We start from the raw sequence: 26,227 nt of genomic DNA, 5'->3' as shown, positions 1-26,227 counted from the left end.
GAGTTTTGCTCTTGTTACCCAGGCTGGAGTGCAATGGCATGATCTCGGCTCACCGCAACCTCCGCCTCCTGGGTTCAGGCAATTCTCCTGCCTCAGCCTCCTGAGTAGCTGGGATTACAGGCACGTGCCACCATGCCCAGCTAATTTTTTGTAGTTTTAGTAGAGACGGGGTTTCACCATGTTGACCAGGATGGTCTCGATCTCTTGACCTCGTGATCCACCCGCCTCGGCCTCCCAAAGTGCTGGGATTACAGGCTTGAGCCACCGCGCCCGGCTAAAAGATATTCTTAAACAAATCCTGAAGAATACCTATTATCACCACCCAGTTTAATATAAAACATACGAAAAGTATTTTTAGTTAAATAAAAAATGTAATTGCTCATTCCATTCAAGTAGTGTATATATTTTGGCTTATTTACGAAGAAAAAAGAAATTAAACAAACATCCAATCATGATCAAACACTGACTTTAAACCTGGAGAAAACAGTATAGGAGTATTTAAAAAAAAAAAAAAAACCTGTTACTCTAATGAAAATAGAAGATATAAAGCTACATTTGTCTGTTGATATACTCAATGAAAAAAATATAAAGGAATGTTGGCTGGACACAGTGGCTCATGCCTGTAATCCCAGCAACTTTGGGAGGCCAACGCGGGCAGATCACTTGAGCTTGGGAATAGGAGACCGCCCTGGCCAACATGACGAAACCCTGTCTCTACTAAAAACATAAGAATTAGCCAGGCGTGGTGGTGCCCACCTGCAATCCCAGCTACTTGGAAGGCTGAGGCAGGAGAATCACTTGAGATGAGAATCACTCAGAATCACTGAGCCCGGAAGGCAGAGGTTGCTGTGAGCCAAGATCATGCCACTGTACTTCCAGCCTGGATGACAGAGTGAGACTCCGTCTTAAATGGAAAAAAGATATAGGAATGTAAAAATTTTAAAAAGTCATAGTTAGTCCTACTTCACCTCCTAATCCCACTCCCAAATCATAACCAACCACTGCAAACAGGCTGAGTTCTTAGCATTGTTTTCTGATTTTTCCATCAATGATGATGGGAAAATCTCTCTGATTTTTTTATGGCTTTGTTTATACACATAACAAATTTAAAACAATGAGATTTAGGAATGCTTAATTCCATTTGACTTGTTCCTCTGCCTCCAACCAGAGGCCTTAACCATTAACCCTCATGATGAAATTTAAATGGGACCTACCACAATAGCAATAATGCAATATGGAACATTTGAATTAGCTACCATACTTGGCAATTATTTCCCTCTCCTTTCTCCAAGGATATCTACTCTATAATGCTATTATTTGCTTGAATGCTCATTTTTCTCAACTTAGTAAGCTTCTTTGAGGCTAGAAAGCATGTCTTACTCAACAATAAATTGTTTACTTCCTAGGAGCTATGGCAGTACTTTATATAGGTAATTTGTACATGATAAAAGTTAAGTTTACCAATTAAATATCTCAATTGTACCTAATGACTGTCATATGGAAAGACAGAGGAAAAAGGTTATCCACAGCTTCAACTGCTTGAAAAGAATAATTCATGAGTTTATTATTTTAGCTTAATTCCATATATTAACTCTAAAGAATAATTTCAAGATTTACATTATAAAATTTGATTTGTGACAAAGTAATTTTACAGTAATGCAAAGTTATATGTTTTGTCCACTAGATTCTAATTACCATAAATGTAGAGACTTTGCCTTTCTTATCTACACCTCTAGACCCATGTCTTAAAATAATGCCTTGCATTTACTAGGTGCTCAATGAATGCTTACTGATAAATTAATAAATAGTAATGATGCATTACATTATTTCATACACCTGAAATAAATTTACTATCCTTTTACTCCCCAAAACAATTTTTTGTGATGGATATAATATAGTAAGAAACTACCAAGTTAAATGAATTTTAGCAATGGCAGAAACTCCCTTTCTGTGCTATCATTTCCAACACTCTAGGGATAATGATTGTCAAAGAATGATCCCAGCCCGGCACTGTGGCTCATGCCTGTAATCTCAGCACTTTGGGAGGCCAACATGGGAGGATGACTTGAGGCCAAGAGTTTGAGACCACCCTGGGCAACATACGAAGATTCCATCTCTACCAAAAAAAAAAAAAAAAAAAAAATAGCTGAATGTGGTGGCTCACATCTGTCGTCCCAGCTACTTGGGAGGCTGATTTGAGAGGACTGCTTGATCCCAGGAGCAGCAGTGAGCTATAATGGCACCACTGCACTCCAGCCTGGGCAACAGGAGACCCTGCCTCAAAAAAATAATGATTCCTGGCCAACAGCAGCCTTATCACCTGAGGACTTGTTAGAAATGCAAATTCTCCAGTTCTACCACAGATTCACTGAATCAAATTCTAGGGATGGGTCCAACATTCTGTATTTTAGCAAGCCCTTCTGATAATCTGATGTATTGCTTAAGTTTGAGAACCACTGGCCATGGAAGTTTTTTTCATGGAGATAGAAGGGATCTCAAACCAACAAAGAGGTCAAAAAAATATTTAATAAACATTTAAAGAAATATATTAAATGTTCAAAGAAATTAAGTTGTCACTCCATTAACAAACATGAAAAACTATAACCACATATTTAAGAGGCTTTTTTTCCTTTAAAAAAAATAGAGCAGGGATCATAAAACTGCACTTAAAATGTGACACATTTAAACTGGTTTTCAGATCCCTACTACGGATTATTAGCGAAAAGAGAATGGAAGTAGGGCAGAACATACAGGAAAAAAGGATGATGAAAAAGGTAGATGACAGTTAAAATAATACATGGATGAGACTTTGGAATAATGGTTTTTTAGCTTCTAACTGAAATTTAGCTCTTTCGTTTTAAATAAAAGCACAAACCACAGTTGTTTTAGCAATATCTGTGATTTCATGACCAATATAAATCATAGATATTTTCATATCATATTACAGTTGTTTCTGTTTTTTTTTCTTTGAGACAAGGTCTCGTTCTATATAATTTATGGTCATCACTACTTATATCTGCCACTAGATCTCATTATTTAATATATTAATACAGAAACACATGTATTGATATATATCACAATTTAAAATAGTTTGATAACTATATTTCAATATACATGGTTCCTTTTTAATCCTGGATATTTTACTTTATATTTTAAAACTCCGCTCTGAGACAAAGTTCATGGGCTTCACCCTATAGCCACAAAGGTTCACGACACAAAAAGACTGAAAAACCTTATGATCTAAGAACTCTTCTTTATTTAAAGAAAAACATCATGGAAAACATCTTCTGCCAAAGATACTATGTTACCTCCCTGAATTTTAAAAAAGAAAAATAAAAGGAAAACCTCATAAAATTTAACAGGTAAGAGCTATTAAAAGTTCTACTGACCCTCTCTGAGTGATAGGCCTCTTTATAAAAGACATTCACAGACAACTACCCTCTTCACCATCACCACCTCCTTAAAACATATTTGTGTTAAAACCTCTTGTTAAAATAAACAATAAATGTTTGACGTGATGGGTATCCCAATTACTGACTTCATCATTACAAATTATATATATATGTATATATGTATCAAAATATCACATGTACCCAAAAATATGTACAACTATGATATACCAATTTTAAAATATTTTAAAAATCAAAATAAAACACACACTAAGGGTAATAATAACAGTTAATAACTATAGTTAAAAGTGACAAGAGGCATCTTTACCATGCAATCAGGAAATTTACATATTTTTGGGGAATTAAATAAAAGTATCTCTCAATAGCTACACAGACTTCGATTAGTCCCTTAATCTTCTTATAGTAAACATTTTGGTGTTCTAGATTTAGAAACATGTAAATGTTGGAAAGGTAATGTAATATTGGGGTACAGGAGTTCAGGGTACCCTCAGCTCCGCTGAGAGAACGTTTCTCCAGGTTCTTGGTCTCCAGACCTCTCAAGAATGAGAGAGGGGACGATGGCACAGTGCACACTAAATGCCGGACTCAAAAGTGTTTGTAGAAAGTGATTTATTTAAAGAGAAGGCGAAACAGGAGAAGGAGAGAGAAGGAAACAGCTAACTCTCACACGAGTGAGAGAATCCAGAAAGATGGAATCCAGGAGAGGAAAGCAGCTTCCACACTGACTGGAAGGCAACAGAGAGAGAGAGATGGAGTTTAGGAGGGGAAGACAGGCTTCCATGAGAGAATGTGGAAGGGGACTCCAGAGGGAAAATCCGGGATAGAGAAAAACAGCTTCCACGAAGGGAGTGTTCATGGAAGGGGATCCAAACATGGAGTCCAAAGGGGTGTGGAAGAAGGGGATTTTAACCTGGGAGGGACCCCCACCTTCTCTAAGACCCCTGGCCAATGAAAGGAGTTCCTTAGAGCTTCCGCTGGAGTGATTGACTCTTAGTTTCTTCCTATGCCAGTGAAATTCAAACATAAACCATTAAATCTCCCGGATGGAGAGAAATGGGAGGGGGGTATAGTGCTGGGAAATTCTTGTCCTTAAAACTACGTCCCTCATGGACCCAGAAAGAGAACACATTCCCTCAGTAATATAACACACATACCAAACATAACATAATTCCTCTCACAAGTAGGGGATAGCACCACATTGATAAAACTGACAAATACTGGAAAGATCAAGATATTCTTCCTAGCCAGGCATGGTAGCTCATGCCTGTAATCCTAGCACTTTGGAAGGCTGAAGCGGGCAGATCACCTGAGGTCAGGAGTTCAAGACCAACATGAGCAAGATGGAGAAATTCTGTTTCTACTAAAAATACAAAATTAGCCAGGCGTGGTGGTGCATGCCTGTAATCCCAGCTACTCGGGAGGCTTAGGCAGGAGAATCGCTTGAACCCAGCATGCGGCGATTGCAGTGAGCTAAGATTACGCCATTGTACTCCAGCCTGGACAACAAGAGTGAAACTCCGTCTCAAAAATAAGAAAAAGAAATCCTTCCTAGAGAGATGTCTGATCACAGATAAAAACAGAGAGGGCTGGCTTTTTAGGCAAAGCGTAAACCTTACCAAGCTATGGAAGCTGGAGAGACAGGAGAAGAAAAAAGAAATTAAGAGCTAAAACCGAAAAGGTGAGAATGATAATATATAAAGGTCTTGTGTATCTTTTAAGGCATTTGACTTTATCCAGAATGTCATGATAATTAACACAAGGGCTTTATGAAAGAAAATGACAATCAATTTGTTGATATAGGCTGTCATTAAATTTTTTAAAAAAGAAAATGACAATCGAAGTACCTTTTAGAAAACTTATACTAGCAGCAGTATGAAGAATGTCTTGAGCTTGCTTTCTTCATGCCAGGCACCATGCTTAACACTGTAAATACCTCATTATTAGTTTTCAGAACAGTGAGAGATAATTACTATATTCTTCATTTCGCAGATGAGGAAACTCATATTAACAGAAGATAAGTGGTTACCTCAAGGTTATACAAATTAAATTAATGACAGAAGGGGGACATAATTCTGTTTTGATATCTGACAGCAAAATAGAAATTCAGAACATTTTATTAATAACTATGTTATGGAAGCCTATTAAAAACCAAAGACTAAAGAATCTCTCAGGCCCCAAAGCAGTACTCTAGAACAAAAACAGTCCTGTCCTGTGAATCAGGAGACCAGGGTTTCTGGACCTGCTCCATTGCTAACTAGTTCTAAGGCTTTTGAAGAGTTGGACTGGATTATCCTAAAATCCATTCATATTCTGAAACAGAAAAATAAAAAATCTGTGCTTTCTAAAAATCCCATAGATTGACTAAAAAGCACACTCAAAATAGCAGAGAACAGCTGTGGAGAGGTGGTTAATGGATAGAAAGGCAACAAAATATACCCTGCTCTGAGAACAGACTTGTCTTTATTAACAGGTAAATGTCTGTGGGTAGAAAATAAAAAAAGATCAAAGAATTGAGGAACTAGTTGCCAAGGAAGGTCACAGAAAACTCATAAATGAAGGGAACAGAACAACCTTCAAACTCACACATCTGAACATTTTAAGATAGTGGGGCCAAATAGGTAAGTATGCTTCCTGCCCCATGTCTAGAACTGTTCGAGTAACTCTGATGCAATGATTGAATGAAGAGGCATCACAGCTGCTCTTCTTTATTTAAAGAAAAACATCAGGGAAAACATCTTCTGCCAAAGATACTATGTTACCTCCCTGAAAAAGCCCGCATATACCTTAAGGAGAGCATAGTAAACAAGCACCATTACCACAAATAACCTGTTGGTATAAATCTAACTTCACTTTTTTTCAGGTAGATGCTTCAATAACTTCAAAAAGTAAAGCTACCAACATTTTAGTTTCTTGGTCCAACAATTATTTCTGGTCACTAATGTATGACTTGGGTCTGGCCAGTACTCCTAACTTACAGTATTTAACTGTCTGATTTACAAAATTAAAAAATTTAAACCTAGTTGGGAAAAACGTACCACCATGGCATGAGAAAAGCAGCATTAAAAAGTAGCAGACTTAATGAGGTAAATAGCTAAATATAATACAGTTTATTAAATGAGAATTTTAGTCCCTTGGCTATTAATGACTGTGCCAAAGTAGTACTAACAAGCCATGTGGTCCTGCTCTAAAGGTAAAAGACTCTGTTCTTCTATAAGTCATTTAGTTTTAAGAGATAATCTTTTAAAAGAGATTCCTCTTATTTAGAATCACAATTCACATTTTCAGATTAAAACCTCCGAGAAGGTTTCCTGTAAATAAATCTGTTTAATTTTCCTTCACCCAGCATTTTCTAAATTTATTTAATCAAAAATCCATTTTTCGCAAACATAAAAAAGAACGAAATTGTGTCCTTTGTAGCAACATGGATGTACCTGGAGGCTAATGCACAGATAAAAACCCAAATATCACGCTTATAAATGGGAGCTAAATTTTGGGCTCACACAAGATATAAATATGGGAACAACAGTCACTGGGGATTCCAAAAGAAGGGATGGAGAAAGAAAGGAGCAAGGATGTTTTTAAAACTTCCTGTTGTGTACTGTGTTCACTATCTCAGTGATGGGATCAACAGAAGCCCAAACCTTGGCATCATGCAGTATACTCTCATAGCAAACCTGCACATGTAACCTCCAAATTAAAATAAAAATGAACATTAAAATATTTTTGTGTAATAATTAATATTGTATATTAGAAATCACTTTGAAAAAGAATGTTTTTTTTTTATGTGAGCATCTTCTATGTACTAGCCATATCAACTAATCAAAAAAACTTTTAAGAAATTTATACTCGGCCGGGCGCGGTGGCTCAAGCCTGTAATCCCAGCACTTTGGGAGGCCGAGGCGGGTGGATCACGAGGTCAAGAGATCAACACCATCCTGGTCAACACGGTGAAACCCCGTCTCTACTAAAACTACAAAAAATTAGCTGGGCATGGTGGCACGTGCCTATAGTCCCAGCTACTCAGGAGGCTGAGGCAGGAGAATTGCCTGAACCCCGGAGGCGGAGGTTGTGGTGAGCTGAGATCGTGCCATTGCACTCCAGCCTGGGCAACAAGAGCGAAACTCCGTCTCAAAAAAAAAAAAAAAAAAAAAAAAAGAAATTTATACTCAAAGCTATATCTGCGCTATTGGTATAAAAGAAGAAAAAGCTATCTAATCACAGTAACAAGACTAAGACTTTTTTTTGTAGATGGAGTTTCCCTCTTGTTGCCCAGGCTGAAGTGCAATGGTGCAATCTCGGCTCACAGCAACCTCCGCCTCCCGGGTTCAAGTGGTTTTCCTGCCTCAATGTCCTGAGTAGCTGGGATTACAGGCATGTGCCACCACACCCGGCTAATTTTGTATTTTTAGCAGAGATGGAGTCTCTCCACGTTAGTCAGGCTGGTCTCGAACTCCCAACCTTAGGTGATCCTCCCACGTCAGCCTCCCAAAGTGCTGGGATTACAATCGTGAGCCACCTCACCTGGCTAAGACTCTTTAAACGACAAAATAAGATAAAGTTGCTGACCATAAGCAGAGTACATGCTTTGGGGTCCTGGTCCTTCCCCCAAAACAATATGATGGGCTTATGTCACATTTTCTTGACCAATTCCTGTTGTGACCAAAGATAGACATCTGTAAGGCAGCTATCCAGAGACAAAATGTTTGAGAATGGCCATGGAATAAAGCTAACTAAAGATAAAACCTGGGTGCTAAAAAAAAAACTAATCTTTGTTTCAGGGGACACCTTTCTAATCAAGAGACTTAACTAATAACCATTTCATAGATAATCATGTTTTTTCATGCTTTTACAGAATGAAATTATAAACAGCATCTCAGAATTGAAAAGGATTATAAAAGAAACCTAGTTTGAATATCTACCTGACACTTGAATTCTCTTTACAACATCCCTACCAAGTGGCATTCTAGTTCATGTTTTAAAATCTCCAGTTGTAACATTCCATTTTAAACAACTGCCCTGCTTAGGAGCTATGATTTGAATCTTTATTTAAATCCCTATAAAAATGAGAACTTGTCATTAACAGGCCCGCCTACTCCAAAAAAACTATTGTTAAGCTGAAAGATCACTTTTTTTGGCAATTAAAAAACATACATATCTGGACTCTTCCATACTTCTATTGTAAATATTCCATCATTAATAAACAGGATAGTAATTATCTTAAGGAAGAAGAAAAAGAGAAAATTAAATTGGGGAACATAAGAGGTATTTAAATTAACAATGCTGTCAATATTTTGTTAATTTTGGTAGTATATACATGTGTGTTGAATTCTTCAGGTTTTTTTAATATTCTAAATATTGCATATTACATTTTTTAAAAAGAAAAAAATCCATTACAAAACCCTTTTTAGATATTTAGTTGTAAAGGCTCAAATCATAGCTCTTCTGTATATAATTCTCTTTATGATGTCTACTATGACACCTGAGGCCTAGAACACTGTCCATGACGCTAGTGGAAATAAAAACCAGCAGTTGTTTGTATGCAGTGCTGAAAATACACAAATAGTTTCAAGCTAACTTTTACATATAAGTTAGTCCTCAAAGACTTCAAGACCAGAAGAAATATATTAACTTATGCTGTCTAGTCCAAATGATCAAAATAATATATAGTTTTTTGAAGACAGGGTCTTGCTTGTTTGCCCAGGCTGCAGCAATGGCGCCATCATAGCTCAATGCAACCTTGAACTCCTGAAACTTCAAGGAGTAGCTGGGACTACAGGTCCATGCCACTGTACCAGCATATATTTTTTTTTTTTTTTTTGGTAGAGACGAAGTCTCAATATAAAATAATATTCTTATTACACAAATGACTTAAAGGCCATCAGCCTAGATAAATCCCTAACAAATTCAACAAATAGCCATGGCATTCAATCATGACTCGCTGTTTTGACTCTCACCCAGGTCCTGGTAAAACCCACAAGTTTACACAAATAGGCAGGGACAATGGATAAGGGACAATGATTCCTCCTCCTGAAACAGCACTATACAAGCACTGTTAATTCCAAAAAGAAAGACTAGCTGAGCAATTATCTTAATCTCTATTACTTGTAGCTTAGTGTAGGCAATGAACACACCTGTACCCTAATCTATAGAGGTAGACAATTTGGTGGAAAGTGATTAAGAACAGTTAGCTAGATATCAGGGAGCTGTGAATGAGAAGCCAAGGAGTTCAGATTTTAAGTAATTCATTGACTGTCCTATCTCTTTTTTCATTTACAACACTTACTATTTTGAAAAAAACTAAATTTGCATTTTTCAAAACTGCTTAAAACTTTTAAAAGGCTTCCCACTGCCCTTAAGATCCAAGAAACAAACACAAGTCTTCAAAAACCCTCAGCAATAAGATTTTTTTTCTTTTTTGCCTATTTTACCTCATTTTAATCCCCCTTCCTTCTCATAATTCACACTGTAGCCCTACTGAATCTCTTTCAGCAACTCAAATAAGCCTTCCTCCAGACTTTCAATATTGCTATTTTCTGCCTGGATAATTACTTGAGATGTCACATCATCAGGAAGGCATTCTCCTGCTGTTACTCCCATAAACTTTTAATTAATCCTATCATAATACTCATCACATTTTATCATGATAACATGTTTTTTTTTTTGTTTTTTTTGGGACGGAGTTTCGCTCTTGTTACCCAGGCTGGAGTGCAATGGCGCGATCTCGGCTCACCGCAACCTCCACCTCCTGGGTTCAGGCAATTCTCCTGCCTCAGCCTCCTGAGTAGCCGGGACTACGGGCACGTGCCACCATGCCCAGCTAATGTTTTGTATTTTTAGTAGAGACGGGGTTTCACCGTGTTGACCAGGATGGTCTCGATCTCTTGACCTCGTGATCCACCCACCTCGGCCTCCCAAAGTGCTGGGATTACAGGCTTGAGCCACCGCGCCCGGCCTCATGATAACATGTTTAATAAATTATTCATCTTCTACACATAGCTGAAAGCCTGGTGAGGGCAACGACAGGGTCTTATTTGGCACAAGATGTTCAACTCTGAGCCTAGGACATTGCAGGTCCTCATTAAGCGCTGACAGATGGCTGAATGGATGTACAGATTTACCTAGAGATGTGTGTTACGGCATTCCTCTTTGTACAACTAAGAAAATCTTAAAAACTATTTCTACTTGGCAACACTTATAACCTTGTTTGCTACTGATTTAAAATTCTATATAATCCAGATTTAGCCTTCTCCTCAATCTGAATTAATAAAATTGTATTAAATACACTGTTGTATAGCAAAATTAAAAGTTAACTAGTGTTTCTTTGAAAACTTTCTGAATCACTTGAACCAGGAGTGTCTAAAAATAAATAAATAAAATTTAAAAAATTAAAGTCTCTCTGAATACAGAAGAATGAATGGCTATTAGTTTCCAAAATCAAACAAATATCTTTTAATGATCTATTGTCTAGATATACTTTTCTTTCCTTTTTTAAAAAACAGATGTTACTTGGTTACATCATTTAAAATCATTCCTTTTCATCCAGGCAGGGTGGTTCATTCCTATAACCCCAGCGCTTTGGGAGGCCAAGGCGGGAGAATTGCTTGAACCCAGTAGTTTAAGACCCACCTGTGCAACATATCAAATTCTTGTCTCTGCAAATAATAAAAAAAGTTAGCTGGGTGTTGTGGCGTGTGACTGCAGTCCCAGCTACTAGGGAGGCTAAGGTGGGAGGAGCACTAGAGCCAGGAGAGTCAAGAGTGCAGTGAGCCATGATCACACTACTGCACTCCGGTCTGAGTGACAAAGAGAGACCCTGTCTCAAAAAAAAAAAAAAAAAAAAAGGTCAGGTGTAGTAGCTCACGCCTGTAATCCCAACACTTTGGAAGGGCATGGTGGTGGGTGCCTGTGACCTCAGCTACTCAGGAGACTAAGGCAGGAGAATCACTTGAACCTAGGAGGCAGAGTTTACAGTGAGCCAAGATTGCACCACCACACTTCAGTCTGGGTGACAAAGGCCCTGTCCCCCCCCACAAAAAAACTAGCCAACCGCGAGGGCTCACGTCTATAATCCCAGCACCTTGGGAGGCTGAGGAGGGCAGATCGGATCACTTGAGGTCAGGAGTTTCAGATCAGCCTGGCCAACATGGTGAAACTTCCTCTCTACTCAAAATACAAAAATCAGCTGGGCATGGTGATGAGCTCCTGTAATACCAGCTACTCCGGAGGCTGAGGCAGGAGAATCATTTGAACCTGGGAGGCAGAGTTTGCATTGAGCCAAGATTGCACCACTGTACTCCAGCCTAGGCAACAGAGAGACACTGTATCAAAAAAAAAAAAAAATTAAAAGTAAATAAAATCGTTTCTTTTCATTTCTGCTTTATTAATTGACAGAGTAGGTCTTTGCTTTTGGCCACTATTTTCTCCTTCACATAATTAATAATCTGTAAAACTTACATTCAAGTGTACTAAAAAATCACTGCTATTAAGGCCAGGCGCAGTGGCTCACATCTGTTATCCCAGCACTTTGGGAGGCCGAGGCAGGTGGATCACGAGGTCAGGAGTTCAAGACCAGCCTGGTCAAGATGTTGAAACCCCGTCTATACTAAAAATACAAAAATTAGCTGGGCACGGTGGCATGCACCTATAACTCCAGCTACTCAGGAGGCTGAGGCAAAAGAATCGCTTGAACCTGGGAGGCGGAGACTGAAGTGAGCCAAGATTGCACCATTGCACTCCAGCCTGGGTGCAGAGTGAGATTCCGTCTCAAAAAAAAAAAAAAAAAAATCACTGCTATTTTAACGAGCTCTTAAAGGATCCTGTTTTTAAATGTTTAAAAAGCAGAAGCTTCATTTCATTTTCTTTTTAGATCTCTAAGTTCTAATTAAGTGATGTTCAATTAGGATAACACTCTATTGAAGTAAGTATGTCATATTAAAATACATTTTCTTTTTCTATACATTCCATAATCTGATACCTTATGGTTATTTTGTATAATTTTAAACAATGTGTAGTTATATAATTTTTTTTATTTAAATATCTTCTCTTAAAAGACATCAAAGAATTTAGAGGCTGGGTGCAGTGGCTCAGGCCTGTAATCCCAGCACTTTGGGAGGCTAACACAGGCGAATCATGAGGTCAGAAGATCGAGACCATCCTGGCCAACATGGTGAAACCCCATCTCTACTAAAAATACAAAAATTAGCCAGGTGTGGTGGTGCACACCGGTAATGCCAGCTACTTGGGAGCCTCAAGCAGAAGAATCGCTTGAATCTGGGAGGTGAAGGTTGCAGTGAGCCAAGATCGCACAACAGCACTGCAACTTGGAGACAGAGCCAAAAAAAATGAATTTAAGGCTGGGCGCGGTGGCTCACGCCTATAATCCCAGCACTTTGGGAGGCCGAGGTGGGTGGATCACAAGGTCAAGAGATCGAGACCATCCTGGGCAACATGGTGAAACCCCGTCTCTACTAAAAACACAAAAAATTAGCTGGGCATGGTGATGCGTGCCTGTAATCCCAGCTACTCGGGAGGCTGAGGCAGGAGAATTGCCTGAACCCAGGAGGCGGAGGTTGCGGTGAGCCGAGGTCGCGCCATTGCACTCCAGCCTGGGTAACAAGAGCGAAACTCTGTCTCAAAAAAAAAAATGAATTTAGGGCGCATACTCAGCACTCATGTGGATTTCCATACTACAACTCACCCCCATTTTTCATAAGCCTCATATTTTAACGTTTAATTCCTAGTAAATGAGAGTTTCAGGAAAGATTCATAATTGCAAACCATATTTCATTAATCCTAAGACACATTTTTTCATATTTGACATCTCTCTGGAATCAGTAGATATCTTAAAACTGATAGTCTCCTAAAGTTCATAGTTGTCAGCAATTTTCCTTTAGTGGTATAAAAATAATGTTTCTTACAATTGACAGCATCTTAGGCTAAACGAAATTGTTTGTTTGTTTGATTGTTTTTAAAATGGAGTCTCTCTCTGTTGCCCAGGTTGGAGTGCAGTGGCGCCATCTCGGCTCACTGCAACCTCCACATTCTGGGTTCAGAGATTCTAGTGCCTCAGCCTCCCAAGTCACTGGGATTACAGACACCCACCACCACGCACAGCAAATTTTTTGTATTTTTTAGTAGAGCTGGGGTTTTGCCAAGTTGGCCAGGCTGGTCTTGAACTTCTGATCTCAGGTGATTCACCCGCTTTGGCCTCCCAAAGTGCTACGATTACAGGCTTGAGACACTATGCCCAGCGATAGTTATTAAAGTATTAAAAATTTTTATCTAATAATACTGTCTGATCTAAATCACAGTACAATTACATTTCCAACAATTCTAGAGTAAAAACTAAATGAACTTACGATTCACATTTTACCATTTCAGAAAACTTAAGTCTAGGCTAACCTCAAGAAAATAAATAACTGGGGGTAAAACACTTATTAAAAATTTAGGAAAAGATGTGGATTAGAAGCAGAAATAACAGGAATGACACACACACAAAAAAATGCCTTAAATATGTTCAGTCATTAGTACCATCTAAGGAAATAGAGGCATGAAATAACTAACCCCAGAGCTTTATCTATAAAAAGAAACAAATATTAAGAACATGGCAAGGGTTAACTCAGCAAACTGGGAAGAAAAATATTATTGTATTACTTCTCCTTTCTTAAGGAGGAATCATTGTCACCCTTTAAAGAAAAATATGGTAAAGGTAGATGAAATAATTTTAATGAAATATAAAATTATAAACATTCTTAGTAAATTAAAAACCAACCTACCAGCATTGTCTTCCTTCTGGCTCAATCTGTTTCACCTTCAGGTAATCCTAGGATAGGGGCTCCTTTTTCAGATCCCCAGTTTTTCATGTCGATCTTCTACCTCCCTGTGGCAACAATATTTTCTAATTAAAGGAGTCCTTTGTGCCACAGGGAGGATTTCTGATGGCATAACAAATAAAAAAGTTATGACAGCTCATCATGAAGTCAAATTAGTCCTGAGATTCTTCAAGAAAGAAATTTGGCTCCTTATCTTATGTTTCATGAGGGAAATCTGGTTTTATTTATTTATATATTTATTTTTTGAGACAGAGTCTTGCTTTGTCGTCCAGGCTGGTGTATAATGGCACAATCTCGGTTCACTGCAACCTCCACCTCCCAGGTTCAGGCAATTCACCTGCCTCAGCCTCCAGAGTCGCTGGGATTACAGGCCCCCACCACCACACTCGGATAATTTTTGTATTCTTAGTTGAGATGGGGTTTCACCATGTTGGCTAGGCTGGTCTCGAACTCTTGACCTCGTGATCCACCCACCTTGGCCTCCCAAAGTGCTGGGATACTGGGATTACAGGCATGAGCCACCATGCCCAGCCCTGGTTTTATTTATTTATTTATTTATTTATTTATTTTTATGTAAAAGAGTATTTTAATTCTTGTCCTTGGGAACTATAAGGATTATACATGATTTGGAAATTAGACTGTACCAAATGACAGCCAAAGAAGAGTCATCCATTCTACTCCTTCTCTTTTGTCTGGTCACTCAGAAATATATTATTATCAGCTATGATTGTTGTTCCTTGTCGCCTCACATTATTTTTATCCATGTATTCACCATAGTCTATATTCCCTTCCACATAAATTCGAGACTCCTTTCTCACATACTGATATGCCACATCTCTGAGGCCTGGCCGGAGTACTGATATTCTGTGCCACGTTGTCTTTTGACTGACATCGCCCATTTGGTAAGCTTCACTTTCCCCTGATCGCCACATCTCATTTGTTGCTAGAAAAAATATTGTGACTGGATTTTTTTTTTTTTTTTTTTTTTGAGACGGAGTTTCACTCATGTTACCCAGGCTGGAGTGCAATGGAGCCATCTCGGCTCACCGCAACCTCCGCCTCCTGGGTTCAGGCAATTCTCCTGCCTCAGCCTCCTGAGTAGCTGGGATTACAGGCACACGCCACCACGCCCAGCTAATTTTTTGTATTTTTAGTAGAGACGGGGTTTCACCATGTTGGCCAGGATGGTCTCGATCTCTTGACCTCGTGATCCACCCGCCTCGGCCTCCCAAAGTGCTGGGATTACAGGCTTGAGCCACCGCGCCCTGCCTGTGACTGGATTTTTTCCTTCCGCCTGTCTCAAGACAGGGTCCTGACCCACTCGCCCAAGTAACTGCACATGATTCAGGGATCTTTCAAGAATCAAAGTGGCAGCTGTTTTGGACGCATGTCTTACAAACTGATGAAGTACCTGTAATACAGGTCTTCGAAACATGGCTTCTATTTTCTTTTCTTACAGTCTAATCTTTAGGCTGTTCCTGATGCTCTAACCTGGCCAGTCAGGGGATCACTCTGGTTTTATTTTTTAAATGGCATTTTAAAAACCTAAACTTTCTTTCTTTCTCTTTTTTTTGAGACAGAGTCTTGTTCTGTCACCAGGCTGGAGTGCAGTGGGATGATACTGGTTCACTGCAACCTCCACCTCTCAGGCTCAAGTGATTCTCTTGCCTCAGCCTCACATACAGCTGGGACTACAGGGACACACCACCACGCCCAACTAATTTTCGTATTTTTAGTAGAGATGGGGTTTCACCATGTTGGCCAGGATGGTCTCGATCTCTTGACCTCATGATCCGCCCGCCTCAGCCTCCCAAAGTGCTGGGATTACAGGCGTGAGCCACCGCACCCGGCCTTTCATTTTCATTTTTTAAATGCACTGCTTTCTTGTTGAATTATATAAAAATTATCATCATCATCTATCTTTTCAACTAATCTTTAAACACAGTTTGGTTGATCACTAAAAATGGTTTATGTTTTCCTGATAATTAACTAGTAAGACTAAACATTAATGTACTGACACATGGTTAAGGAGCAAAGTCCTGCCCCCAGTGGTCAAAAGAGAGAAGTAGGAAGCTACCAGACCACTTCACAGCCAATGTTTATTAAAATTAGTAAAAATTAATCAGTCTCCCTCTATTATATAATATTGATTATGCTTAAAATGTACATTTTTTTAAAGGAAATGTTAAAAAAAAAAAAAAGCAATAATCATTGTCTCCTTATTGGTAAGATTAAGGGTGATGATTTTCAATTTGTTTATTATTTGCAATACTTCCCAATTTTTTTCCATTAAGCACATATTGCTTTTAACAAAAAAATCAGGCCTCTAATCCCAGCACTTTTGGAGGCTGAAGTGGGCAGATCGCATGAGGCCAGGAGTTCCAGACAAGCCTATACAACATGGAGAAACCCCGTCTCTACCAAAAATACAAAAATTAGCCAGGCAAGGTGGCACATGCCTATAATCCTAGCTACTGAGGAGAATGAACCATGAGAATCGCTTGAACCCAAGAGGCAGAGGTTGCAGTGAGACAAGATCGCACCACTGCACTCCAGCCTGGGCAAGACAGCGAGACTCTGTTAAAAAAAAATCAAATTTAGATACATGCAAGAAAGATGAACACTAACTGCGATTTTAAAATGAAATTTAAGTATGATCTTACAGAGATGATTCTTGTTTATACAACAATACTAACTCAGAACTCAATCTGTTTCCATTTTATTTCCAGCTAGCTATTATATGTTCAACAGTATATTCAAGAAAAGAAAAAAGTATGGTCTCTGTCTTCAAGGTACTTATACACGCACTGGGAAAACAACAGGAGTATATATAAAAATAATATAAGATATAATAAATAAAAATAATAAAATAGTACAAGAAAGTACCTAAATCCAGATAGTATAACAGATCAGGTAAGGGTATGTTTAATGTAGGCCACAATCATTGTGGAAATGTTCATGTAGTTGGGCCTTATACGATGGCTAATACCTACCTGAGCACATTATAGATAGGAAGAAACTGTCTTTGAGCAAACTCTCAGAAGCATAAATAGTACAATCCATGCAAAGGTCAATAAAAAAAATAACTAGGAGAATACATTGTTTCAGCAGACAAGAAGGTCACATTATGAAGGATTACTTCTGGATGATTCTATGGGTCACCGAATTTGACAGAACAATGGCCACTAAAAGCTGATAAAGAGCTTCAGTAGAATGATAAATGTAGATGCCAGAGCACATTAGTCAAGGAAGGAATGACAAGGAAAAAGTATAAACTGAAGGTATAAAGCAGTTGTCTTTTTTTTTTTTTAAGTGGAAGCAAAAGGAAGGAGAAAAATGTAACAGAGACATAAACAAAGTTAAACAAATATTCCATTTCCTATCCATACTTGAAGTTACAGGGAAGCTGCTAATGAAGTTAAGGAAATTCTATGTCACAAGCAGTGTGCTTTATTTATTTAATGTAATCCTCACAACCCTGAATTCCTATTTTCTAACAGTGAAACACTCTGAAAAAGTTAAATACTGCCAAGTAAGTATTTAGGGGATAAAGGGGAAATTTGAAACCAGAACTAACTAACCCAAGTCAATATTATGCCCTCTCCTACTAAAGAGAGCTACTTGAAGAGGGAAAAAAAAAAAAAAAAAAAAAAAAAAAAACTCACAGTCACCCAGGATTTTCTACCATATTTGACTACTCTTTGATTCTTCTCCACTATTTAAAAAAACATTCCCTAAGGTTAATTCTTAATTCTATGTCCTTTATTCTCTATCACAGAAAGACAAATACAGAATTTACATATCTTCTTCCTTGGGAAATTGGGAAAAATCTCTGAAATACATTTCCCTTTGGAAATTTATTTCCATGGCTTTAAATGAGGATGATTCCCAAATCAGTTTCTCCCTGGCCTTTCTTTAAGCTTTAGTTGTACTAGGTATCTTCCATTTGCCCCTCCAGATTTATTCTCCACCCTTCTTTACCTTGCTCTCAATCCCTGAAGACTGACTTCATCAACAGGACTCCCATGGCTTCAGATTGGGTTTGGTCAATGGAGTACCTTAGCAGGATATTAGAGGGAAGACGCATTGCCCTCCAGCTAGCTGTCTCCTTTGATCAAAGGTTCCAGATTCTCCCAGGGTGACTCCCTGTTCAGGGCTCTATTCTTCAGGATTCTGGTAACCTTTCCTTCCCCTTGGCCCTTGAGCCAAATGACAGAAACAGCTGTTATTGCTAGGTCTGCATCCTTCAACTCATGAAGTACTGCCCTGTCTCTCTCTCTTTTTTTTTTTTTTTTAAAGACGGGGTCTCACCATGTTGGTCAGGTTGGTCTTGAACTCCCGACCTCAGGTGATCCGCCTGCGTTGGCCTCCAAAGTGCTTGGATTACAGGCGTGAGCCACCACGCCCGGCTTGTACTGCCCTGTCTCTTATGGTTACCTTATATTTGCTCACATGCTTGCAACTAAACCTTTATTAAAACATTCCTTAAACTACTCTAATTTGAGCATGCCATCTCTTTTGTGATGGGACCTTGACTACATATTTGTGCATCATTTTTTGTTTGTTTGTTTTTGAGATAGAGTCTCTGTCGTCCAGGCTGGAGTGCAGTGGCATGATCTCAGCTCACTGCAACCTCCACCTCCAGGCTCAAGCAATTCTCCTGCCTCAGCCTCCCAAGTAGCTGTACCACCACACCCAGCTAATTTTTGTATTTTTAGTAGAGACAGGGTTTCACCATGTTGGCCAGGCTGCTCTTGAACTTCTGACCTCAAGTGATCCACCTGCCTCGGCCTCCCAAAGTGCTGGGATTACAGGTGTGAGCCACTGCACTGGGTCAAATTTGTGCATCTTTAAATATCTAAATATTCATCCATAGATGTTCTGCTTCAACTCAAAATCTTCATGACTATTAGCAAACTTATCTGCTTCACACACAATCTTGCCTTCCTCAAATCATATGTGCTACTATCACCATCCCTCAGGGTCAAAAAGCAGAATAATATTTTACCTAACTATGCCTCTCCCCCTTATCTGTCATATAAGATCCTATTAGATGTTATATAGTAGTATGGTTTATCTAAGCCCTTTCTGTTCTTGTTGCTACTACCTAGTTTTAATATTTCTCAACACATCCTTCAACTCATACTACAACAGCTAGTCTTCCTGTCTCATCTTTCCCCCTATAATTAATCCTATATCCAACTGAAATACTAACTCCACAACTAAATTCCCCCTGAAAAGAAACATGCTGAAAACAGTACCTTGCACATTACAAATGTAGATATAATCTGCTCTCACAAACTAAAGTGGAAAGTTAAGAGGATAAATATAGTAACAAGTATTTGTTAAGATGAAAGATGAAGAAGCAAATCCTAAATAGCTCAGTCTTCTTAGTCCAGTCTATCGCCCAGGCTGGAGTGCAGTGGCACAATCTCAGCTCACTGCAACCTCCGCCTCCAGGGTTCAAGCGATCTCCTGCCTCAGTCTCCTGAGAAGCTGGCATTACAAGCGTGCAGCACCATGCCCAGCTAAGTTTCTGTAATTTTAGTAGAGCTGGAGTTTCACTATATTGGTCAGGCTGGTCTCAAACTCCTGACCTCGTGATCCGACCACCAGGCCTCCCAAAGTGCTGGGATTACAGGCAGGATGAGCCACCCAAACCCGACCTAGTCCAGTCTTAAAAGATTTCTGTCAACACACATTTATTATTGAGTTCATTGGTATAAACGTGGTGCTTGTTAAATGGTAATTTGTAACAACCTTTTAAATTTATATATAATTCTTAAACGTGAACATAAAAACTGTACTTTCTCCTATAGGGAATCCAAAAAACCCCTTTCCTCCCCTCACTCATCACACAAGTCTATCCAGCAGGCCCCTAGAACTGATGGAGGCTGCAGCCACTGAGGAAGATACTTATACTTGCCAGAGTCAAGACCACCCTTCCCCTATATTTCATCACTCTTTCTCAAATGCTCTTTATAATTACTAATCTGCAACTGTTATCACAAGCAATTTACTTAAGTTTTAGATGAATATGCCTATTTCTAAAGTTTCAAAATATATTTGGTTTTTCCTATACAATTTAAGAGAGCGTAAGTATTACACATAAGCTCTGTGAGGGGAACGTAGACTGTTAAGTCTACAAAGAGGAGAAACAAACAGCCCATAATTACTACTAACAAAATGAGAAGTTCTTTTCTCTACAAAATAATAAAGATGGCTAGATGCAAATCATTATATGATTTTAGTACTCGAAGCCAGATGACAACAGAACAGTGTTTATAGTATGGACATATACATATGGGTATTTAGGAATAAAAGGGAAAAAACACTTCAATGTGAACATGCAGAGAGCTGACAGATCAAGTCAGTAAATATAATTATAACATTTTTCAGACTGACATAATCTAAATTATAATGTGGGAGCATTCCATGAAGTTTTCCTAGACATACACAGGGAAGTATTCTACACAGGTCTCAATTCCCCCAATTCACCAGATAAAATCTGCCATCTTCTAAGTATTCCTTTTCTTCCCAGTCAGCTTCTTCTTCAAAACCTACATGTATCTGTAATCTAAGTTTCAATTTCATATCATTATAAGAAATGAGCCTAATCTTAATTCACTACCTAAAAGAAAATATGCATAAACAATATTAAGCTCAGAATAATCTATGATTATTAATAACCCTTATGAAGTTACATTAAAATCCAAGAGCCAGAATGGAATTAAATATGTACGATGAACTTTTGAGGTGCTTTTACACCATTTTAGAACAATATAAGTAATCTGCTTACATTTTCTTTTTGTGTTGAAGTAAATTTAAAAATTATTATCAAATCTTCAAAACACACTTACAAAAAAAACAAATTACAAAAGTAACTGTTATTTTACCTAGACTTCTTCCCATATCCTACTTTTCACAATCCTTAATATCTCTGCCCAACAAATGATATCATTACCCTCAGAGTTCAAGAAGACTAAGAAAATAAAATCCCTTAGGTAGACTATATTCACTTCCTATTCTGAATTGGTTTTACCTGAATTAATCTAAATTAATAAAATATTTACAGTCAATTATACAAATTATAAGATTCAGCCAATCTGCTCTAGTATTTTATTGTGATAAACATCCTAATTTACAGACTCAGGCAAATTTGCTGCTGTAGTTTTTATCTTTTTTAAAGTTTCCAATTTGCTACCAAAATCATAGTTTTCCTTATTCATTTTTTTACCAAAGCATCAGCCAGAAATTTCAAATAGGTTCTACTTTTTTCATTCATACTACCATATGTTTTTTTCTGCTATTAGTGTTCTGTTTAGTTATACTCTTATAATAAAATCAGTTACAATATATAATCAAAAACATCATCATACAAAATACTTTTAACTGTTCTACCTATCCTTTCTCAAGAAGAAAATTCACCTCTGCCACTATATTTCTAGCTTCAGACTGAAAACTCTCTAAACGCTCATAAAAAGATATACATTAGGTACTGTAAACCAGATAACACTCAAAACTACAGTCATGAAGCCCATATGAAATGCCTGGATGCCTGGTCTATTGGTTTGTTTATTTGTTTAGAAATAGGGTCTTGTTATGTTGCCCAGGCTGAACTTAAGCTCCTGACTTCAAGCGAGCCTCCTGCCTCAGTCTCCCAAGTAGCTGGGAATACAGGTGCATACCACCACACCCAGCTTGGCTGCCTATTTTGATAAAGGAATGGATTCCACTACACCTGGCATTTGCTTGCACTGCAATCAGTGCTCTGAAAAGCAAGATAACTTCCAATCCCTTAGCTCCACAAAAAATAAAATTAGAACAGTTTTAAGCTGAAGGAAGCTAGTAGCCCTAAGGAGTGCTATCAGACCTCATGAGCAGAAAGACATTACATACTCAAAATTTTAATCATGAAAGTTTGCTACATTTATAAAAATGTATCTACATATTAAAGAATTTTTACTAGGATTAAACAACAAGTATAACGATTCTTTTCCTCCATTAACAGCTAAGGATACATTTGCATGTTTATTATTATATAATAGTCACCAAAATCCTTTTGGTAAAATACTCTATTTTCTGTAAAAGGATCAGCTTGAATAAAAAAGAAAAAAAATACTCTATTTTCTTCATAATCAATAGCAAAAACTAACACATTTCTCTAAGAATTATAGATACTAATCCCCAATTAAACATATAGCTATCTCACCAGGAATAGACTGAAATACTAAGATCTCTAAGAAGACAAAAAGGAAAGAAGAAACTGATAGAACACTATAAAGATGCTTCTGATATAAATAAGAAATCATACTGCTCCATCAATATTAACTCAAAGAAACTCATAATCAATTATAGAATGATAGAATACCATACTTATTTTTTAAATTTAAAAAATTGTCCTCATAATGCTAAACTGATAGAACACTACAAATATGCCCTGACATAAAAAGAAATCTTACTGTTCCATCAATATTAACTCAAAGAAACTCATAATCAATTACAGAATGAAAGAATACCATATTTATTTTTGGAATTTAAAAAGTTGTCCTCATAATACTAGCCTACTGACTTTATAAGTAAAAGCTAGTATTTATACTCCCAGAAAAAAATAATAAAATAACTTTATCATTATATGAAGCTGTAATTTTGTGCACAGAGTCCATGATATAAGATTGTTAGACCTCACAGAATTATACTGTAGAACTTTTATATCTACACAAATTCCCTCAAACAGAGATGTTTCACTGGTTTCCAAGCTATACTAAATAGCATTAAAAAGGGGTTTTTCAGTGTATTTTTCATCTGGCAATAGTATTGTTGAAGCTTACAAAATGAGAAAGTTATAAATAATGAACATTTTATGAGATGTCTACCTGTTTCCACATTCTCGGTCTCAACTTCTTGTTCTTCTGCCACATCTTGCATCATATAAGTCTCATCATCATAAACCAGAACCTGGGCTGCATAGCCCTGCTCTAATCTGGCACTTGGAACTGGCTCCACAATCACTGCTGGATATTCAGAAACCTTTTCACTTTCCTACAAGAGCAAATTTAAAAAACAATCAACCTTTGTATTTACAAATTCTGGATTCACTTATAAATCCTTGAGCTAACACAGTCTCGAGCAGTCCACACAATGAGTTTCAAATATTATAAATATGAATGTAAAAACTAAAACAAGAAATGAAAAGGGCTAACTTTAATAATCCTTTCAAGGCTCAAAAGGTAAGACATAGATTAAACATTTTAAATAATCTGTGCTTTAGGATTAAGATGGCAGATTAAAAACGTGTATTATTTCACTTACTCATGAAAGCCAACTAAAACAACAGTAAAAGACTATTTTATACCTAAACTCACAAGACAAGAGGTGAAAGCAACAGGCAGGAAGAGATAAGAACAACAAAACCTTGGAAGACTGAAAGTGTCTGTATGAACATTGAGTGGGTTAGCCTACCCAGCAAAGCCAAATTGGTCTGGCAGCACAAAAAAAAAAAGAAAAGAAAAAGCTGAGAAACAACAAACTGTACAGTGGAGAATCTACAGAAAGCAACACCAATTGCTTCTGGAAATGATGGAACAGCAGATAGTAGGGAAATAGGAGAGGGTTAAAACAAAAAGGACTCCATGAAAGCTATTTGGAAAGTATTTTGATTCCTAGACCTTCTTTCTCCTCCATGTGCTAAGCAACCAGACCTCCACCACCTCGAAAGAAGATCGGTTACTTTCAAGAGAGGGAACAACAGCATCTTTGACGCATAATAGGCACAGCTGTTAGTATCATACTGTATTCAAAATGGAGTTTTCAACTAGCTTTGTAGTCCATCACTTTTAATGATGAGCAAACAGCCAAATATTACTGGGCATCTAACACAGGATGTATATATACATATTCGTATTCCACACAGATAGAAGACATTATATGCATAAAGTAAGAACAGATCACAATCCAATAAAGAACATTTTAAAATACAAGTAAAAGAATTCTTGGACATTAAAGACACAATAGCTGAAATGAAAAAACAAAGGCTTGGAAGATAAAATTGAGGCAATCTCCAGGAACCAGAGAAAAAAAGATAAATTAGCAATAGAAAATAGGAGAGAAAAGATAGCAGTATTAGATGACCAACCAGTCCAGGAAGTCCACTATCTGAATAATGGAGTTCCAAAAAAATCAATCATGAGGAAAAAATAAGAAATAAAAAGGAAAAAATAGGTTTGGAAAGAAATCAACAAGAAAGAAGTAAATCAACAAAATTTTCTAAGACTGAAGGATATGAGCTATCCATTTGAAAGGACCCACCAAGTGTCTACCACAAAAAATTAAGAAACACATATATCAAGGTTTATCATTCCAAAATATCATAATACTGGGAACAGAAAAGATTCTACAAGCTTCTAGAAAGAAAACATGTTACTACAAAGAATCAGGACACAAACTTGTCTTCTCAACAGTCATACTAGAAGGAAGATGACAGTGGAGCAATTTCTTCAAAATTATGAAGAAAAATTATTTACAGTCTAGAATTCTTCACCCAGTCAAACCATCTTATAGAAGTAGAATAAAGATACCTTCTCAGATATGAAAAATCTCAAACATTTACCTTCCATGTATCCTTTCTCAACAAGATACCCGAGAATGTATCCCATCAATAAGAGAGAGTGAACTTTTTTAAAAAGAGAACTACTGCAAATACAGGATACAAAAAAATCAACATAGGAGAGAAACAATACGAATCTTCAGGAAGACTGTGAAGAGAGATTCCAGGATGCTAGCTATACATCAGATTTAAAGGGCAACCAGTCCAGAATGTAGCCATGTGACTCCTCAGACAGCATGATGAACTGTCATCACCAAGATAACTTTGTTCCTAAGGACAGAATGCCCAGATCAGTCTGTTACAGATTTTTATTGATATTTGCTTTGCCTTGATATGCCTACTCACTCCACCTGCGCTGCTGCTTGGATCAGCTAAGAACACATTTCATGACCCAGATGTGTTGTGTTTTGATCTACTATGTGTTGAAGGAAAATCACCATGGGCTTAGAAATAAAAGATACAGAACAGCACTCTTCATGTACCTGCTGAACAAATATGCAATACCCAGCCCATACTGTGCCACTGCCACATACCAGACTAGGCTGTGCCTACCATTTCTAAGAACTCAAGGCCTTGCTCACTGATTACCTGAAGACAAGCTCATGAAACTCAGTGAACCTGCTACTAGACTATTCAGCCATCTTCTGGAAGCCTTCCTCTATGATATACTGCCCTTTCCTAACTCAATTAGCTTAATATACTACTTATTTTTTCAAAATAAAATATTTTTTAGGATTACTTCCATAGGTGGCAAAACTATAAAGAGAAGTAAAAAAAATTATAATACATAAGTCAAAACAATGGCACCTCTGGAAACACTGCCCGGCTGGGTTTTAATAATTCAGTGGTTTTTTCTCTTTGACCATATAAAAGCTAAAATCATTTTGCATTAAAAATTCAGGGCTCTGGCCGGGCGCGGTGGCTCAAGCCTGTAATCCCAGCACTTTGGGAGGCCGAGGCAGGTAGATCACGAGGTCAAGAGCTCGAGACCATCCTGGTCAACATGGTGAAACCCCGTCTCTACTAAAAATACAAAAATTTGCCAGGTGTGGTGGCATATGCCTGTAATCCCAGCTACTCAGGAGGCTGAGGCACAAGAATCACTTGAACCTAGGAGGCAGAGGTTGCAGTGAGACAAGATCATGCCACTGCACTCCAGCCTGGGTGACAGAATGAGGCTGGTCTCAAAAAAAAAAAAAAAAATTCAGGCAGGGTTCAGTGCCTCACAACTGTAATTCCAAAACTTTGGAAGGCCAAGGCAGGAGGACTGCTTGAGCCCAGGATTTCAAGACCAGCCTGGGCAACATAGGAAGACCCTGTCTCCACAAAAAACAATAAGTATCAGCCAGGCATGGTGGCTCTTGCCTATAGTCCTAGCT

The 26,227-nt window shown here is 37.9% G+C and overlaps 2 protein-coding genes across 10 annotated transcripts in view; both read right to left on the bottom strand.

The window, feature by feature from the left end:
• Nucleotides 1-26,227, bottom strand: part of ELF2 (E74 like ETS transcription factor 2) — a 115,217-nt gene that overhangs the window by 46,505 nt on the left and 42,485 nt on the right. For 4 of the 9 annotated variants that reach the window (XM_032292258.1, XM_032292259.1, XM_032292256.1 and 1 more), the window contains exon 4: nucleotides 23,119-23,284. The exons of 1 other annotated variant lie outside the window; for it this stretch is intronic. In XM_032292258.1, coding sequence (XP_032148149.1) covers nucleotides 23,119-23,284 — 166 coding nt within the window. Of the gene's footprint in view, nucleotides 1-14,185; nucleotides 14,345-23,118; nucleotides 23,285-26,227 lie in introns of those variants that run through there. 4 more of the 9 variants (XM_032292265.1, XM_032292268.1, XM_032292266.1 and 1 more) reach the window with 2 other exon arrangements.
• LOC116560795 (single-stranded DNA-binding protein, mitochondrial-like) lies at nucleotides 14,809-15,819 on the bottom strand. The gene is made up of 2 exons (XM_032292270.1): nucleotides 15,524-15,819; nucleotides 14,809-15,209 (listed from the first exon to the last, which is right to left on the bottom strand). Exons 1-2 carry the CDS (start codon nucleotides 15,675-15,677, stop codon nucleotides 14,917-14,919), a joined length of 447 nt encoding a protein of 148 aa, XP_032148161.1. The 5' UTR covers nucleotides 15,678-15,819; the 3' UTR covers nucleotides 14,809-14,916.

The sequence above is a fragment of the Sapajus apella genome, unplaced genomic scaffold (genome assembly GCF_009761245.1).
Source record: "Sapajus apella isolate SASKATOON/1434 unplaced genomic scaffold, GSC_monkey_1.0 scaffold27, whole genome shotgun sequence".
Classification (NCBI taxonomy): domain Eukaryota; kingdom Metazoa; phylum Chordata; class Mammalia; order Primates; family Cebidae; genus Sapajus; species Sapajus apella.
This window is presented reverse-complemented; position numbering and strand designations above follow the sequence as displayed.

What these genes read in the sequence shown, in the direction of transcription:
- LOC116560795 (XM_032292270.1), bottom strand. Translation starts at nt 15,677, where the DNA reads ATGTTTCGAAGACCTGTATTACAGGTACTTCATCAGTTTGTAAGACAT. An exon ending in GAGACAGGCGGAAGGAAAAA is followed by an intron (nt 15,210 to 15,523) that starts ATCCAGTCACAG and finishes AAAAAAAAAAAA; the next exon opens with ATCCAGTCACAATATTTTTT.